Source organism: Miniopterus schreibersii, assembly GCF_964146895.1.
Source record: "Miniopterus schreibersii genome assembly, chromosome: 13".
NCBI classification, from domain to species: domain Eukaryota; kingdom Metazoa; phylum Chordata; class Mammalia; order Chiroptera; family Miniopteridae; genus Miniopterus; species Miniopterus schreibersii.
The window spans coordinates 49971835-49990785 of NC_138113.1; the positions used below are offsets into that span (position 1 = coordinate 49971835).

The window sequence follows — 18951 nt, forward strand, 5'->3', positions numbered from 1 at the left end:
CATCCACTGAGCCACCCCCGGCTGAGCCTGCTGCTTCTCTCTTGCTTATTCATTCGATGGAAGCCAGCTGCCTTGTTGTGAGCTAATTATAGATATCATATAGTGAGGTCATGTTTTTTAATCCACTCTGCCAACCTCATCTTTTTGTTGTTGGTTGTTTTTTGTTAATTCTCACACTAGCATGTTTTTTTCATTGATTTTTTTTTTTTTTAGAGATAGTGGGAGGGAGGGAAGGAGGGGGGTGGAGAGAGAAACATTGATGTGAGAGAGACACATCGACTGGTTGCCTGCCACACGTGCCATGACTGGGGCAGGGATCAAACCTGCAACCCAGGTATATGGCCTTGACTGGGAACCAAACTCATGACCCTTTGGGGAGAAGGCCAACGCTCAACCACTGAGCCACACTGGCCAGGGCCAACCTTGTTTTTTAATTGTTGTACTTAGACTGTTTACATATAATGTATCTATTAATATGTTAGAGTTTAAGTCTGCCATTATATTTTTTGTTTTCTATGTGTTCTGTTTTCCATATCTCTAGTTTCTTTTTCTCTGCCATCTGTGGGTTACTTGAACATTTTTGAAGAATCCTATTTTGATTTATCCACTGTTGACATAAGAAATGCCCAGCCCTGGCTGATGTGGCTCAGTTGGTTGTATCATTGTCCCATACACTGAAAGTTTGTGGGTTCGATTCCCAGTCGGAGCACATACCCAGGTTGTGGGTTCGATCCCCTGTCAGGTACATGGGAGGCAACTGATCCATGTTTCTCTCTGTTTCTTTTCCTCTTCCTTCCTGTCTCTCTAAAATCAATAAAAACAGCTCCTCAGGTGAGAATTAAAAAAAAAGAAAAAAAGAAATGTCCAATCCTGTAGAGAATTTTTATGAGTTCATTTGAACAAAAGTGATGATATATGTAGGGAGCAAGATCTCAAATGCTCCTGAGAGTAACAGTTTTGCAGCTTCTTTTATGCACTTAGAATTAAGCGGGGAATGTAAAAAAGGTTACATGGAGGTGAGAGAAAGCAAGGTGGGAATTGGATGACAGGATAGTTAACAAGATTGTGTGCTTTCTTGAGGGTGGTTACAAGTAATTTCAAATGTGTATAAGCCTAGATCAGGGGTGGGGCACGTCCTGCCTATAGACTGTATATGGCCCTTGAAATCATTTGGTCTGGCCCTGCCAAGGCAACCGCAGGTGGGACTCAAAAATCAATAAATACAGGAGCTAATTTTTAAGTTGATAATTTTGTATGACCCAAGAATGATGATATAAATAGCCAAGCGGCCCTTGGCAGGAAAAAGGGTCCCCACCCCTGGCCTAGATGAACAGGAACAGTGGACAGGGCTTGCTTAAGGCAAAGATAAACCTTTTACTAAAGAAGTTATGTGTCTGGGGCATGACTACCCATTACAGGCCCAGTTAAGAATTTATGACCAGATCACTCTGTGAGATTACGTTCCATAGAATTCCTGTTTTTTCATCCACACTGGTGTTTTTCACCAGGTTTGTTGAGCTATAAATGACACATAACGTTGTGTAAGTTTAAGGCATACAATGTGTTGCTTTGGTAAACTTTTATATTACAAAATAATCACCACCTCTATAGTTTTTAATTACCATTTTTATTACCTATTTTTAATTTTTTGGTAAAATATACATAACATAAAATTTATAATTTTTAACCATTTTAAAATGTACAATTTGGTGGCATTAAATACATTCGCTATGTTGTCCAACCATCTCCACTGTCCATTTCCAGAACTTTTTCAGCATCCCAAACATAAACTCTGTACCCCTTGAACAGTGAATCCCCATTTCCCCCTTATCCATAATATTTTTAAATTTTACCCTTTGTGCAGTTTTTTTAGTGGTTTCTTTACATATTACAACATTATCTATACTTATCACAATCGACTCGTGTCACCATGTTACCTGTTCAAGTTAAGTAGAGAAACCTTACCTTCATTTACATCTTTGGCCTCTCTGTTTATAATATAACATAAAAGGGCTTCTATGGAAAGTAACCTCACAGGGCGATCTGACCATAAATTCCTAACTGGGCAGGTCATGGTAGGTAGCCATGCCCCAGACACATAACTTCTTTAGTAAAAGGCTTATCTTTGCCTTAAGCAAACCCTGTCCATTGTTTCTGAACATCTAGGTTAACACACCTTTGCAATGCCTCTTTCCAGACCCCTCTTTCTAAAGCCTGAACACCTTTAAGAGAGCACATAATCTAACCTTTCTATAATCTGACCCCTGCCTTGCTTTCTCCCACTTTAGTGTAATCTTCCTAACACTCCCTCCTTAATTTCAAATGCACAAAAGAAGCTGACAACTGTCATATTCTTGGTAGCATTTATCTCAGTCTGTTGAGATCTTGCTTCCATGTATATACTGTTTGATTCAAATAAAGTTTTATAAAAATTCTCTACAGGTATGGACATTCTTATGTCAACATACTTACTCTACATACAACATTGTTAGAGTTTTTGCTTTCACTGTTAATTTAGAAATTTAGAAAACTAAAGAGGAAAAGGAAAGCTTATTGTACATACTAATATTTTTGCTTATTGTGTTATTTCTTTCTTCTTGATGTTCCAAGTTTCCTTCTTTTATTATCTTCTTTCTGTTTAGAAAACATTGCTTTTGGTAGGTCTGCTTATGACAAATTCTCTTAGTTTTTCTTCATCTGAGGATATCTTGATTTTATTTTCATTATTAAAGAATGTTTTCCCTTTTCCTGTGGGAGCCACCTTGAGAGGAGTGTGGACACTGATATCAGTGTACTCTGAACAGAGGAAATCATCTGGCAAAAATGTCACTTTGCTTGCTGTGTGTAAGGCTTCCATTTAACCAGATATTGTGAACTTTGTTCACTCAAAATTGTGCAAAAACAATAGACAGCCCTATGCTGTCAGTGAATTGGCAGGTCATCAAACCAGTGTTGAGTCTTGGGGTCCTGGCAGAACTGTGGCTTGAATTCCTAGAGTTTGAGGTGGGGGAACTTATCATTCTGGCCAGGATGCTTTTGGACATGTGTTGTGGGGGCTGCACATTTGCACCGACCAAAACCTGGTGCTGTTGGCACCACAGAGTGAACACAACACAGCAGAGATATGCCATCTGCTCTGCCCTGGCTGCCTCAGCCTTACCAGTGCTGGTCATGCCTAAAGGCCATCATATTGAGGAAGTTCCTGAACTTCCTTTGGTGGTTGAAGATGAAGTTGGAGGCCACAAAAAAAGAGGCTGTTTTGCTTCTTAAGAAACTTAAGGCCTGGAATGATATCAAAAAGGTCTATGCCTCTCAGTGAATGAGAGCTGGCAAGGGCAAAATGAGAAACTGTCATAGTATCCAGCGCTGAGGACCTTGATCATCTATGAGGACAACAATATCATCAGAGCCTTCAGAAACATCCCTGGGGAAGCGCTTGAGATCTTGCTCCCATGCATATTTCATCAATTTGGCTCACATAAACTCTTTTTATTTTTTAAATTAAATTTTGTTTTTGTTTTAAAATAAACTCATAAAGATTATCAACAGGGTTGGATATTTCTTACGTTGATGAGGTTTTTATAGGAAAAAGGAAGCAGAGAAAGGAGAAAATAAGGCTGAGATCTAGTGATGGAATTATTCTGCTTATTGTAAGCAAACTGAACATTTTGAAACTTGCTCTTGGTGGGCATCTGGGCTGTTTCTGCATTTGGACTGAAAGTGCTTTCCACAAGTCAGATGATCTGTATGGCATCAGGCATAAAGCTGCCTCCCTCAAGATTACCTATAACCTTCCCATGCTCAAGATGCTCAATACAGACCTTAGCAGGGAATCTTGAAAACCCCAGAGATCCAAAGAGTCTTCTGAGCACCACGCAAGAAGATTCATCACAGAGTCCTGAAGAAGAATCCACTGAAAAACCTGAGAATCATGTTGAAGCCAGACTCATATGCAAAGACCATACGTGAGAACACCATTCTTCACAGGGCTAAGAACCACAAGCTCCGGGTGGATAAAGCAGCAGTGCTAGGCTCCAAATCAGATGAGAAAAGGGTTCCAGGCAAGAGCCTGTGGTAGGGAAGGAAGGAAAGAAGACTTTTGGTGATACAAAACAAAAGCCTTTGGTGGGGAGAAAGACTGCAGCTACCAAGAAACCAGCAGCTGAGAAGCCCAGAGAAAAGGAACCTACCACAAAAGAAAAGAAGCCTGCAACATAAAGTTAAATTTGTTTATTCTGTAAAGGTCATCACTTTGGAGAGCTAATTTTGAATAAAAACCTAATCAAAGTCAGTGAAAAAAATTATTTTCACTGGACACAGGATACTTGGTTGATAATTCTTTTCTTTTAGTACTTGAAAAATGTTGTGCCACTTCCTTCTAGGTCTTGTGGTTCAGGTGAAAAATCTGCTGTAATTCATATTTGTGTTCCCCTTTAATGCATCATTTCTCTCTGGCTGCTTTCAAGATATTTTCTTTCTCCTTAGTTTTCAGAAGTTTAATTGTCATATGTCTCTTGAAGTGGATTTCTTTGGTTTCATTTTATGTGAGATTTGTTCAACTTCTTGAATTTGTAGGTTTATGTTTTTTACCAAGTTAGGGAAGTTTTCAGCTATTATTTCTTTGAATACATTTTCAGTCCTCCTCTCATACTCTTCTCATTCTGTGACTGCAATGATATGATTGTTACCTTTAAAAAAATCCTGTAGTCCTTAACACTGTTCTTTTTATTTCAGACTATTTTTTTCTCTGTGTTCAGGTTGGGTAAATTCTATTTGTCTGTTTCTCAAGTTCACTGATTCTATCTCTGTTATTTTTATTATGCTATTGAGCTCATACAGCAAGATTGTATTTTACTTATGTATTTTTCAGTTCTATAATTTTCATTTAGTTCTTTTTGATAATTTAGATTTTCTCTGGTCCCTTCCAATACCACCTTGGCAAAAGTGGAGCACTAAATCACACTGCCTTGTTGCAAATGGGTGAGGTGGAAGTTCAGTTGTCTCCTTGTTCCACTGACAACTTCCCAGTGAAAGCGGGGCATCAACTCCCACTGTCTTGTTGCCTCTGAGTAGGGGTGCAAACTCAGCTCCATGCTCAATCTGCTGATCCCACCTGCTGGGAGAATTGGAGTACCACCTGCTTTGGCCAGGTAGAAGATCAACCCTTCCAAAACCATTCTGCAGGAGAATTGGAGTGTTGCCTCTCCCATCCATGGATTAGGGGGATTGAGTGGAAAAATAACTCTCTTGGCAGTTCTGCTGAAATCATGCTGGGGAGAGGGTGTAGTTTTTCTGTGTTTGGCTGGAGTAAGACAGATATTGCCAATAAGGTTTTCTATTGTAAGGCCACCCTTTTTTCCACTGTTTGGCTAGGGAAAACAAGCTTTTCTTGGAGCTTTTATTATCTATGTCTGTTTGTGGTGTTGGGTTTGAGGCTTTTCCAGTGCCCTGTCTGAGATATAACAGAAAATAAGGAAACCCAGGAACTTACCACCGTGTCATTCTTCAAGTGCAAGATCTCTATTGTAGCCCAACTTCTACCTTTCAAAATATTCCCTTGCTCACCCTAGATGGTTTGGCTCAGTGGTTAGAGTGTTGGCCCGTGGGCTGAAGGGTCCCAGGTTCGATTCCAGCCAATGGCACATACCTTGGTTGCAGGCTCCATCCCCCTACCTAGTTGGGACACGTGTGGGAGGCAACCAATCAATGTGTCTCTCTCACATTGGTATGTCTCCCCACCCTCCACTCTCTCTGAAAAAGCAATGGAAAAAAATATCCTTGGGTGAAAATTAAAAAAAAAAAAAGATTCCCGTGCTTAACTAGACATATGATGAGGCAAGTGACTATTACTGATAAAAAGAAATACAAACAATAGAAGCAGACCCACAAATGACTTAGAGGTTATATTTATCAGATAAAAAAAACTTCCATGTTATTTTTGTGCTATGTCTAGGGTTTTTAGGGATGAGCTGGAGGAATGGAATTACTTCATGTTAGTGGAACTGGAAGTACCTCAAAAAGCCATTTTTTAAACACTTGCTTAATTTACTACCTGGAGTCTCCCCCATGTTGTCAAAAGTCCTGAATCTTGTATTTCAGCAATTTACAACCTAGATCTGCCCTGAAAAGATGCATAGTAAATTATGTAAACAGATGAGTCAAAAGCATACCTAATAAAAGGAAATAATAGCACCCTAAATTTATATAGGGCTTCATGATTTACAGAGCACTTTCTATATACATATACTCTGTATATTTACCAATTAAAATATGCATTTCCTATTATATATTTTACTGTCAACAATGTTCCAAGATAGGTGGAGTAGGTATTATTATTATTATTTTTTTTTAAAAGGGGGCTGTTTGGTTAAGGTTCTTGCCTAAGGTTGAAAAGCTGGTAAATAGAAGTGTTATGACTTTTGTGAATTTTAGCTCTGGGCTCCTATTACTAAACCACACTACTTAGGGTAAATGATCCTTTATTCTATTAGAAATCCCATGCTTGACAAATAATTATGGAGCGTGATTTTTTTTTTTTTTTAATGTTTTTATTTATTTCAGAGAGAGGAAGGGAGAGGGAGAGATAAAAACATCAATGATGAGAAACAGTCATTGATCGGGCTGCCTCCTGCCTGCCCCCTACTGGGGATTGAGCTGGAAACCCAGGCATGTGCCCTGACCAGGAATTGAGCTGTGACCTCCTGGTTCATAAGTCCACACTCAACCACTGAGCCACGCCAGCTGGGTGATTTTATCTTTTTGAGGTACAGTGCCTTATGGGTTTTGAATCAGACAGATTCAAATTAAAATTCCAACTCCACCATGTTTAAGTTGTGTAACTCTTCTGTACCTCAGTTTCTTCATCTGTAAAATGAGGATAACGATATTTACCTTAAAAGTTTCTTTTGGATAATCACACATTTAAAGCAAAGTGCTTGGCTTAATAAATGGTAGCTACTATTATTATAAAAGATAAACAAAGGAAAAAAAAAAAACCCAACCCATTGCATTTCCATAATGAGGAAGTAATGATTCAGACTTAAAACTTTTGGAAACAGGGAGGGTGCATCTGTCCATTCCTGTGTGGTTGTGCAGCACTGCACATGTTGCTTAATAAACATTGGCATCTCTGTCATTTTAACTGTAAGGGACTTAAAGGTCATCTGTTTCAAGCTTCTTTTATAAATAAGGAAACTGAGGCTGGGCGAGGTTGAATGAATTACTTTAGGGTTACGGTGCTAGTGCTCTTCCTGCTATACTTGGTAAAGCACACAATGACTAAGCAGAAAACAAACTATACAAAGACACCCCAGATTCCAGAAAGAAAAAGATTCAGACCAATAAAACCTGAGGTAGCAGGTCCAAAGGTATGAATACCCCCTGCAGGCCAGGCACCATATATGAGGGCAATGCCTGTATACCATCCTCATAGAGATATATAAGGGAGTAGCTTAACTGGTAGGCAACCAGTTAGGAGTACCCTGGCCTTCAGAAGCGGTGAAGGTTACACTGGGAGGGCTTTGCTGGCGAGAGAGGCTGTCTTCTACAAACATTAGTGGGGCTGAAGGAAGGAGGTGGTAGATACAGAAGGAGAGGCATTATTGTCAACACTGCCTATCCAATTCCTAGTAGTAGGTCTTTTTTTTTTTTAAATATATCTTTATTGATTTCAGAGAGGAAAGGAGAGGGAGAGAGAGAGACAGGAACATCAATGATGAGAGAATCATTGATTGAGCCCGCAACCCAAGCATGTGCCCTGACTGGGAATCGAACCCTGATCGCCTGGATCCTAGGTCGATGCTTAACCACTGAGCCACGCCCGCCCGGGCCCTAGTAGTAGGTCTTAATGGGGGGCAAGTGTCATCCAGCTAGTCATCAAACAGTCATGTAAGTGGCAATGTGCCCCAAACCACACAGGATCTATAAAAGAAGTAGAAAACATTCAGTTTAATAGTTTTTAAGTAGTAGTTGTGTTTTCACCATTTCTTAAACTGGCCCTAATAGCAATTTCCAGAAATGTCTCATGTGGAGATTTTTTTGGGGGCGGGGGCTTGAAACTGAAAATTTAATTTTTAAAAATGATAAGGAATGGTATTTTTCATAATCTAGTATTTCATAATAACACATTTTGTCAGTTGACCCTTGGTTTTATATTGGCCGTCACTAGAAGAGTCAGCAAATTAGCAAGGTCTTTTCCATATGGTCTTTTTTTTACAATTATAATTATAAACATAGTCTTTCTTATCTTTATCTGAAAGTGTATTTTGCATAAAGGTACATTTCTAAAGCAATTTTTTATAAATTCTCAAATCTAAAAGATGGAATTTGAACTTTTTCTCTCTTGCCTCTGTCTACTTTCAGGGTTCTAAAAATAAATCAAAGAGAAAAGAATATGTAAGATATAAGATATATTGAGTAAGGGTGGGCTAAGATATAGTTATGTGTAACAGCTATTAAACATTTTTAGAAGATGTCAAAGTAGTTCTATGAAATTTTTTTGTTGTTAGAGATATGTTTGGACGTCAAAAACAGTTTACAAAATAGTAATATATAATAAGAACTATCTTTCATAAAAATGTGCATATAGATATATATGTGTATATATAAGAAAAACTGGAAATTCACTCCAAATGTTAAAATGGATTTTTTCCCTGGGTTTTGGGATTTCATGGGATTATTATTTGTTTTGTTTTTTGCATTTTCTAAATTTTTTTTTTTTTTACAGTGAATATGTATTTTGGTCTCCTATTTTTAAAAGTTTACTTAAATGTTACAGAGAATCAAATCTGGAGTGGAGGAGAGGACCAGAGCAAGGTTCAGAATGATTACAAATGGAAGGTTCTCCAGACTGAACAGAATGTGGGGCAGGAGTTCATATGATACTGGAGTGGTGTTTGTCTGTGTAAATTCTTCTTTGTTGTGTGCTGAAATATAGTCATAGACAAATAATTTATAGTTGTTCTGGAAACTAAATCCCCCCCTCTTGTTTCTAGAGACCCTTCTCTGACAAACTAAGGTTAGGCTTAAAGCAATTATGCGCTGGGTAGAAAAGGCCAGTACAGGGTAAGGAGGGAACACAAAGATTTCTGCCCTTACAAGTACTATTTTTCTCTCTTCTCAGGTAAATTTGAAGCCCCTTCTCTTACTTATTTATTATCTTTCCTTTAACAAATACCTAAGGCACTTTTTCTATGCTTAAGTCATGGGGGTGAAAAATAAAAGTCAGCCCTGACCTAGGAGCTAACAATCTAATTGAGCTAACAAGGCAAATCTTTTAAAAGTTAACCAAAAATAGAGTGGTAGTGTGCACCTAGGCATTAAATGACAACACAGAAAAGTCCTATAAGCAGTTCAAGGAGTGGCCGGTAACTTGACTATGAGGTCATGGTTTAGATCAGCACTGTTTAATAGAACTTTCTACAGTGATGGAAATGTTCTTTCTGTGCTGATTAGCACAGTAGCCACTAGTCACATGTGGTTACTGAATACTTGAAGTAAGGTTAGTATGATTGAGGAATTGAATTTTTAATTTATTTTAAATAGCTATGTAGCCCGGCCGGGCGTGGCTCAGCGGTTGAGCGTCAACCTGGGATCCAGGCGATAGGGGTTCGATTCCCGGTCAGGGCACGTGCCCAGGTCGCGGGCTCGATCAGTGACTCTCTCATCATTGATGTTTCTCTCTCTCTCTCTCCCTCCCTCTCCTTTCCTCTCTCCGAAATCAATAAAGATATATTAAAAAAAAAAAAAAAGCTATGTATAATGACTAATTACCATATCGAGGAGTGCAGGCCAAGCTCTAGAAGGTATATAAGTTAAAGTAGGGCTTGTACAGTTACTTTAAGAAAGGGGAGAAGTTGAATAGCTAATAAAGAAAAGCATTCTAGGAGAAAAAACATAAATGAGTTGTGCTCAATTCACACCGAAAGTATGAAAGTGTTTGGACGTGGGTGTGTGAAAGTGCTCAGTGTTTGGATGAGGGGCTGTGATGGGTTGCTACACTGTCCAGATCATGCTTCTGAGAGTTAGGATTTGAAGCTTTAGGTAATGGAGAGTCATTCATTATTTCCTTTTTTTAAAAATTGAGATATTATTGACATATAACATTATATTAGTTTCATGTATACAACATAATAATTTGGTATTTGTATATTTCTGATCAGTGGATAATAATAGCTCTCACCATGTGCCAGGCATTATGTTGAGTGCCTTACATGGATTATCTCATTTAATTATTATTATTTTTTAAATTAAATTTATTTTATTTTTAAAATATATCTTTATTGATTTCAGAGAGGGGAAAGGAGAGGGAGAGAGAGAGAGATAGAAACATCAGTGATGAGAGAGTCATTGATCGGCTACAGCCCGCAACTGGGGCATGTGCCCTGACTGGGAATCGAACCCTGATCACCTGGATCCTAGGTCGACGCTTAACCACTGAGCCACGCCCGGCCGGGCTAAATTAAATTTAAATAGGGAGGGAGAGAGAGAAGCCTCGATGTGAGAAAGAGACGTGGATTGGTTGTCTCCTGTATGCTCTCCGACCACTCACAACCTAGGTATGTGTCCTGACTGGGAGCTGAACTCACAACCTTCCTGTGCATGAGACGATGCTCCAACCACTAAGCAACACTGGCCAGGGCTGTAATTATTATAACAACCTTTTCAGGGAAATGAAGCTTCATTTGGTGGCCCTGTAAGGGTAAGAGATCAAAGGCAGATGAGTGAAGCAATTATAATCTTGGAGACATGTCAAAGGTACTAATGAAGGTGAGGAGGTAGAAATTTAAAAGCCCCACTTAAGACATTAAGAAGTTATACTCAAGCCCCTGGTTGAGCATTGACCTATGAACCAGGAGGTCATGGTTCAATTCCCTTTCAGGGCACATGCCTGGGTTTCTGGCTCTATTCCTAGTAGGGGGTGTGCAGGAGGCAGATCAATGACTCTCTCTCATCATTGATGTTTCTCTCTCTCCTTTTCTCTCTCTGAAATCAATAAAAACATAATAATAATAAAAAATGTTACACTCAACAGAACTTGATGTCTGACTGTATGGTAAGGGTGAATGAAAAAGGGAATGAGACAATCTTTATCTCCAGGGATACTCCTGAGGATAGAATCCCCAGGAACACCAATGATTCTGGGGTGCAAAAGGCAGTTGACTCAGCAAAGGGGTCCTGAGAAGGATGCAGATGGGTAGAAATGGAAACAGTTTAGTGGAGTCCAGGAATCTGATAGAGAAAAGCTTTTCAAGAATCCTGCAGTAAGTTAAAGATGAGGGTGGAGAAGTGGTAGAGGAACCTGGGAGAGTTAAGGTAATACTTACTAAAACTGAGGAGTCAAGGAGAGGAAAGTCGGTTTGGAAGGGAAATATAAATTCTGCTTCTGGCATGTTGATTGGAAGTAACCAGTCCTCTGAAAGATGAAATCTTGATGGTTGGAGGGAATGTGAAGTTAAGAGTTCATGAGGCAGCTCAGGGGTGGAGAGGGGTAACTGTAATTTTTTTCTCCCAGGACATTAGGTCAAGGAGAAAGAGAAGGTTTGAGGATATAACCTGAGGATAGAACTATCCATATAAAAAGGCTAAATGGGAACTTACAATAGTAACAGCCACCACCACCATTTATCCTGTGACTGCCATGTGCTTATTATGGGTATTTACATATATTATCTCACTTCATTTTCCTAAGAATCTAATGAAGTATTATTAATTCCAATTATAAAAAAGGAAATTGGAGCTCAAAAAGGTTTTTTTCGAAATTAAATAAAAAAAGATTGCCTACTCTGCTGCCAGACTGTTCTGGGCACAGAACAAGACAAGCAAGGGGCCTGCTTTCCTGCAGCTTTTATGGATGAGGCGCGGACAGGAAAAAAGAAAGAAAAAGAAGGGAATAAATGAATCGGATCGCTTCAGATTTAACAAGTGGTGGGAAAATAATAAAACTAGTGATATAACCGGTATTATAATAAATACAATACAGCAATGGAGGAGGGTGTCGGGGAAGGTAGAAGCTCTATTAGAGTGGTCAGGGGAGGGCCCTCTGACGGGGACAAGCGAGCTGAGTAGTTTAGGAGGGGAGTTTTCCAGGGCAAGGAAGAGGGTAAGCGCGCAGGGACCCCCAGGCTTTGCTCGTTGGGCTCCTGGATCAAAGCTCAAGTTAGTGCAGCCGAAGGAAGCTTAGTGCGCAAGGGGGTATAGGCCGAGGCTGGAGAAGCCACCAAATCAGGGGAAGGAGTCACACAAAGGGGGCAAGTGGGTCCGATGCAATGGAATAAGGAGCCTAAGAGGCAGGGGCCAGACTGCCCGGCTTTCCGACGAGTTTCCATTTCGCGAAGCTGCGGGTCCAAGGCACGGGGGTGAGGCAACCGGTCAGGAAAGCTTCCAGGGCCAGGGCAAAAGGGCAGAGGCCCGCGGGGGTGCGGGGGTGCGGAGGGGGACCTAGTGGTGTCGCGGGCGTCGGGGCAGCACTGCCGGCCGCGCCGAGTCCTTCCTCGCGGGGGGCGCCCGCGCGGCCCGCAAGTAGCTCGGGTCACGGGTCCCCGAGTCACCCCGCCTTTAATGCTAGTACGCGCCCCCCGCCCGGCCTGGCTTGGTTTCTCGACCGCGGCGGCGAGTTCGTCTTCCAAAACTTCGTAATGACAGTACCCCCCGAGTGACAGGGAGAAGAAATAATTGACGGCTCGGGAGAAATAGGGCGGGAAAGAGACCTTTCCGTTTCTGTCCTGTTTTCTCTCCCGGGGTTCCAGAAACCACGGGCTTTCCGGTTCGCTCGCCAAGTCACCCCCTCCAACAGCGAGGCTATTGGTTTGGCCTCTAGACCCGGATTGGCTGAAGGTTTACGCCTGGGCCAGGGATTGGCGGACGTTGGTTTCTTACGCACCCCTCGCTCCCATTGGTTCGTTTTCCCGGTTTCTGGGAGGAGTGGTTAGGGACGGTTTCCACCCTCTTGTTTACGAAGCGCGCAGTTGTAGCACTCGCGGAGCGCCAGGGCTGTCCCCAAAGTTCCCTATTTAGCTCTTTGGGCCAATTGAGTCCTTGCTCCACCCTCGACCTCTCCCTCGCACGCCTCCCGCGCGGTACCGCCCTCACCTTTAGAGCGGCGGCGCGGGAGGACGCCCGTCGCGTTCCTCCGCCCGCGCTCGCCCGGCTGCTCCCCCTCGCGGGGGCTCTTGGTACGGCCCGCGCCGCCTCCGTCCCTGGCAGGGGTGGCTCCCCCCGATCTCTGGTCGGCGGTTCTTGGTGCCGCCCTGGAGAACCAGGTCATCGGCCGGTTCCCGTGAAAACAAAAACAATCGGCGGCGCGGCCGCGGGTAGCCGAACGCGGCGAGAGGGGACCGGAGACGCGGGGCCGGGTGGGGCAGCAAGCCGGTGAGGTTGCGACGCGCCAGAGGCCGTGCGCCATGGGGCAGCCGGGCACGGGCTGCGCGGGGCTTCCCCGGCGCCGGGGCTAGCGTGTCCGCCGCCTCAGCCGCCCGCGCCGCCCGCCTGGGGGACAAGGAGGAGGACGCGGCCTCGGCCGGGCCCGGGCCGAACGGCTGCGGACACCCGGGCGCCGGGGAGCCGAGCGCCGCCGCCGCCTCCGAGATGGATCAGTGCGTGACGGTGGAGCGCGAGCTGGAGAAGGTGCTGCACAAGTTCTCCGGCTACGGGCAGCTGTGCGAGCGCGGCCTGGAGGAGCTCATCGACTACACGGGCGGCCTCAAGCACGAGATCCTGCAGAGCCACGGTAGGGCGGCCCGGGTGGGCGCGCGGGGCCCGGCCTGCCGGCGCCCCTCAGGCCACGGCGGGCTGGGAGGGGTGCCCTCCCGAGTGCCGTTCCCCGCCTCCCGGAGATGCGGAGACCCTCGGGCCCCCGTGACTTTTCTCCCTCATCTCGGCCGGTTTGCCTCGAACCTGCCCGACCTCGTTGTTAATTGAAAGAGCGCGAATCCACGCTGAAACCTATCCCGGAGCCTCGTGCTTCAGCCATGTTAAACGTGCGTGGGGGTCGGCCCGCGACACCTGCAAACTGCTGCGCTCCCGGGTGGGTGCCCCTTGCTCCGCCCCGGAAGGGGGCATCTCGCGTGGTCCCCGCGAATAGCGTTGGACCCTTTTTCTTCCCCTGCTCCAGATCCTTGGCTGGGGACTCACTTTCTTCTTCTTCTTTTCTTTTTTTTTTTTAAATTAGAAAGTGGAGTGTTATTCTTAGCTGTGTGTTAACAGAACAGTGGCTCCTGCGACTTCATAGTTTGCGGTGTGGAAGCAGCTCTTGGGCTCCGCAGCAGCGCTGACAAGGTTCCTAGAGAATTAGCTCAACCGAACTGGTCAGCTGTCCTGGTGTAGCCTCTGATGAGACTGGGGAAGAACAGGCAGCAGTTCTTCCTGAAGCAAACTGTGGAAGAAATGTTTCGTTACTTGCCTCCGTGGGTCAAGTTTTTACTTGTTTTCCTTTTAGAAAGCACGTTTTCTATGGGAGGTACTTTACCTAGGTTATTTCAGTATTGCCCTAAGGCCCTGGAGGCAGACACTTTGCCAAAGTTGACTTGTGGTAGCTGGTTGGGAAGGGTTTTTGTTTTTTTAAGTAACATTAAAGATATGTTTATCTGCACATTAAAATAGGCAGTGATGATTCCTTCTGATCAAGGAGTAAAGGACTTTGTTTAATAGGTGTATTCAGGAGGTCGGGGAGGGGATTTTTTCAAATCGTAGGCTGAGCAGAAATGTTATGCGAAGAAAGGTTTGGGAGGTGGGGTGAAATGCGGATACTTGTGGCAGGTGAGATGAGGGCAGTGGCGCTCCTGGAGCTTGTCCCTTCCTTCTCTCCTTCCTTCTTTCTTCACCTTCCTTTTTCCAGATGGCTTTCAGTTGAGAGTCAGTACTAGACGGTGGTAAGGGAGTCATGGCATCTCATACTGTACTCCACAGTTACTTTTGAACTCCTGGCCAGAAGCAGACTTGCGTTCATAGTGGGGGTAGGAGTTGAAATATTAATGTGGAAAAATGAGCAGACCTAGATGGTTGCCTGTGAAGGGGAATGGAGGTGTGGAGTAGGCTGGGCATCCTGGGGAGGCTCTGGTGAATTTGGTTTTGGACGTGAGAGGTAAAGCGGAAGCGACTAAGGGCTAATGAAGGTAGGGTCCAGGGCTTGATGCTTACTGGTGGCTGAAGATGTGTAGAAGGTATTGGTCTGGAAAAGGAATATAGTTTTTTTAGCTTAATTTGCCAGTTCAAGGATTGCTCGGAGCCCTGATTCTTATGCTTAATTATTTTTGATTCAATTTTAGGTTATCTTAATTTCCCCAACTCTGAGGGAAGAGGAGAGCACTGTTATTATGTAGTTGTACCAACATTTAAATGAGAGTTTCCCTGTAAGCATGACGGTTGGTCTAATTTAAGATTCGGTATGGTTGATGCTGTTTGATCATGCCTAGTGTGCCCTTGATCTAATTTGGATAATGCACTGGTACTTCTCAAACTTCACTCACACGTGCGCACTCTTATTTTTCAGATGGATTCACGACTTAAGTATGTTTGCCCTCACTCTAGGCAATGATATTTGTGAAGTCACAGGTTTGGAGTGTTTGGCATAATAAACTACATGTTAAAAATAAGTTCATAACTATTAAAATATTTCACATACAGGCAAAATTCATATCAATGGTATGGGAACCACACTTTGGACAACCGTTGATTAACAGATAAATAGTATGGGTAAACTTTGGTGATTTGACTTGTGATTATTTATATGCTTTTTTAGCACTTTTTATCTGTTGGCAGATATATTTGTATATTTCCACTTGTGGTGGAAGGGACAACAGAAAAGAATTACATATCTTGTGTTGCTGATATTTTAAATTCCCATTTGGTGAAAGAAGAATAGACAGTTTTATGACATGTTTAAAGTGTACTTGGGAAAATAACAATCTTTGTAAGAGTAAAAGGCATACAGTATTTTTTATTATTGGTTTTAGGCTATTATTAAAGGGAGTTGTAACATGGTTTCTGAAAGTGATTCTCCAGGGTTTTCTGAAGTTAACTTTTATTTATTTGGAGTAATGCATTCAAATGGTATAAACTCAAATGACAAAAAAGGACACCCAGTAGGAAACAAATCTTTCTCCCCTCTTTCTTATTCATTGAGCTCTTAATTGGCCACCTCAGACAAAGATGCTTATTTTCAGAAAAATTTTTAAGAGAATTCAGGTAAATAATAACTTGTCATCATTTTTACTTTGAGGCACTGGACATGTAATTCTGCTTACTGTGATTTAGGCTTAGTATTATCTCAGTTTGGAAGTTGGTAGAGACAGCTTTATTTGTGGGAAGTATCTAAAATTCCGTTTTTTCTGTGGTGTGTGATCTGACTCCTGGTAGTAAACTCACTTAAACCATGATCCTCTATCTTTATTTATTTCTTTGGTGAATCAAAGAGAATTCGGTTACTATTTGCAGAACTGTTTCTTTCTTTTTTTATATAATTTGAGGGTGCAAATGAGTAGGTAAGTATGCAATTAAGCATGAAAGAAAAAACAAATTATGGTGGTCACATTTTTAATTTCTGTGATTGGTCTTGTATGAGTAGACAGAAACCAGAGGTCAAGCATCACATCTGGTATAACTTTCCCTTCTAGAACTTGTGTTATTATACATAAGTATTGAAAAGTATGCTTGTATATAAATTGTCTGTGCTTTTCAGAGCCTACCAGTGTTGAATAAATTTAAAAGGATCGGGGTTTGGGGGACTAGTGGTGTTTACTGATTCAGCCTTGTTCTTCAGTGTACTTGGGGTAGGCTAGTATCCTGATCTCCCATTTGTTAACCAAACTTTTTGCTAAATACTAACAGGGCACTGTTATGAGAATAATAACTAAGTTTTGAATTGAATAAAATTTAGTCTGGAAAGTAGCACATAAGTATAAGTAGGTCAGTAAAGTTTGGGTGGATAACAGTAGCCATTGTTCAAATACTCTTAAGAGGAGAATAGACTAGTAACCAAATTACTTGAGTTGTTTTAGGTGGTGAGAATAGAGCGTTGTTGGTGTTTCTAGTGGGTTTAAAAGCAGATTTAACTTCGTCAGACATTCTTTTCCAGGTTCATTCAGGAGAGAATTCTTTGATGTGGCACCTTGCTCACTCAGACTAGTATAGTACCCAGGCTTCTTTTGGTTGCAGATGGCAGAAGCCTTTTAATTAAAATGGAATTTGTTGACTCACAGCTATCTAGGCTGAGGTTAGGCCAGGTTGGCGTCAGGGGCACAAAGGATGTTGTAGACACTGGTCTTATGTTCTCTGCTTCGTAGCTGTGCTTTCTGTGGCTGGCTTTATTCTCAAAGTTGCTTTCTCCATATGGAGGTAAAGATGTCCAATGGAGCTCATGTCGTCTGAACTGCTAGGCACCCCAAAGACAGGAACATGCCTTTTGCCTGCATTTCCAACAAAATTACCAGGAAATATCCTTCTTGTCTTGACTTGGGTTTGGGTCATATCAGCCTCTCCCTGAATCAGTAACTGGGGCCAGGGCATGCAGTCCAATGGCCATCCTGGTCAGCGCTTACCCTGTGTCAGTAGATGTGTGCTCATGTGATCCACTGTTGATCAGATAGAGGCGAGAGTACTAGAAAGGAAAACTTGCACCCTGGACAAAAATGATGTCTCTTATAGATATATACAGGGATGGGCAAAAGTAGGTCTACAGTTATTCGTATGGAAAAATAATACAATAAATAAAATGAATAAACTCGTGTACTCACACCTGTAAACCTACTTTTGCCCACCCTTGAATTACTGTTGAGTTACATCATGTGAGTTACACCAGTGGCAGTATTCTTTGAGACGTTTTCTGGACTAGTCCAACCTTTATTTCTCAGTTTTTGCCTTGCTTCCTCACTATAATGTTTGTGTAATTCAAATACTGAATTGTTAGTATGACTTAAATCTGTAGACTGGAGAAAACAGTTTGATTCATGTTACCTTTGGGAGCTTACTGGACATTGCTTTAGTACTTGACATGATAAAATTATTTTCCTAAGGTAATTTTATCTTTTAGGTTGTTCTTAACTCTGGATAATAACAGGTAGAAACTTGCCAGCACTTCTGTGATACTATCATACTACAGCTAGTAGACAAATTTCCATTGTTTTCATGTTTTAGTCTGTTAGTTATTAGAGCGGTGAAAATGGTGTTTTAGCAAACTATTCACTTGGGGTATTAAAACTGACTTGTTTTTATTTGTGTCCTGCTTACTCATCTGTAAAATATTTGAAGATAACCCCAAAATGCAGCCTAGGGGAGAGTTGTGGAGGGCTCTGTCCCTGAAGTATGTACGTGGAGCCCTGTGGTACTCACTGTAACTCCCAGGAGCTGGTAGATACCAGGGAGATGATCTCCAACTAAGCATTTCTTGGAAAGCTCCAATAATTTGTAGAACAGTGGCAGAAACTCTGGCCTTCCTCTTAGATTAGGTGCCAGTCTGATGCCTCAAAGAATAGGGACTAGGGCCTCTGGCAGGACTTGAGGCTTTTAGAAATATGCTTTCACCTGAGCTCAAAATGATTCTTTGGGAGCCTTGTTTGGGGAGTCCATAATAAGGTTTATATTGTCCAGCCTTTCTCCACTTAAAATTAAGGCCTGAATAGTAATTTCTTTTTATACTGGGGCACAGCATCTGCTGGGTGTTATCTTTGATAGGTTTGCAATATCTGTGGAATCCACATATTAATATTTTATTGATATACGAAGACATTTGGGAGGAGATAAGGAGAGACTTCTTTTTTTCTTCTTCTTTTTTTTTTTCTAAAAAAGGCCTCAGTCCTCCAGGAATTTGGAGGCTAGTTGAGATAAGAAGATGAGTCTGTACTTGTGGAGTAAAACACAGTTTTTCCCTTGAGCTCAGGAGACCTGGGTTTGAGTCCTTGTTCTGCCATTTACTAGTTCTAGAATCTTGCTTAGCCTGTTTCTTTTTCAGTAAACTAA

The 18951-nt window shown here is 42.2% G+C and overlaps 1 protein-coding gene and 1 pseudogene across 2 annotated transcripts in view; both read left to right on the forward strand.

Annotated features, from left to right (window-relative positions):
* Nucleotides 1-1010: 1010 nt before the first annotated feature.
* Nucleotides 1011-4218, forward strand: LOC308566269 (large ribosomal subunit protein uL4 pseudogene; annotated as a pseudogene). Its single transcript has 3 exons — nt 1011-1016; nt 2733-3422; nt 3629-4218. The product of its transcript is annotated as a large ribosomal subunit protein uL4 pseudogene (transcript).
* A 9277-nt stretch (nt 4219-13495) lies between these two features.
* The window catches only part of RMND5A (required for meiotic nuclear division 5 homolog A), a 61842-nt gene continuing 56386 nt past the window's right edge, over nt 13496-18951 (forward strand). The window contains exon 1 of the mRNA XM_081157142.1: nt 13496-13726. Within this exon, the coding sequence (XP_081013268.1) occupies nt 13585-13726 (142 nt within the window). The 5' untranslated portion in view covers nt 13496-13584. The remainder of the gene's footprint in view (nt 13727-18951) is intronic.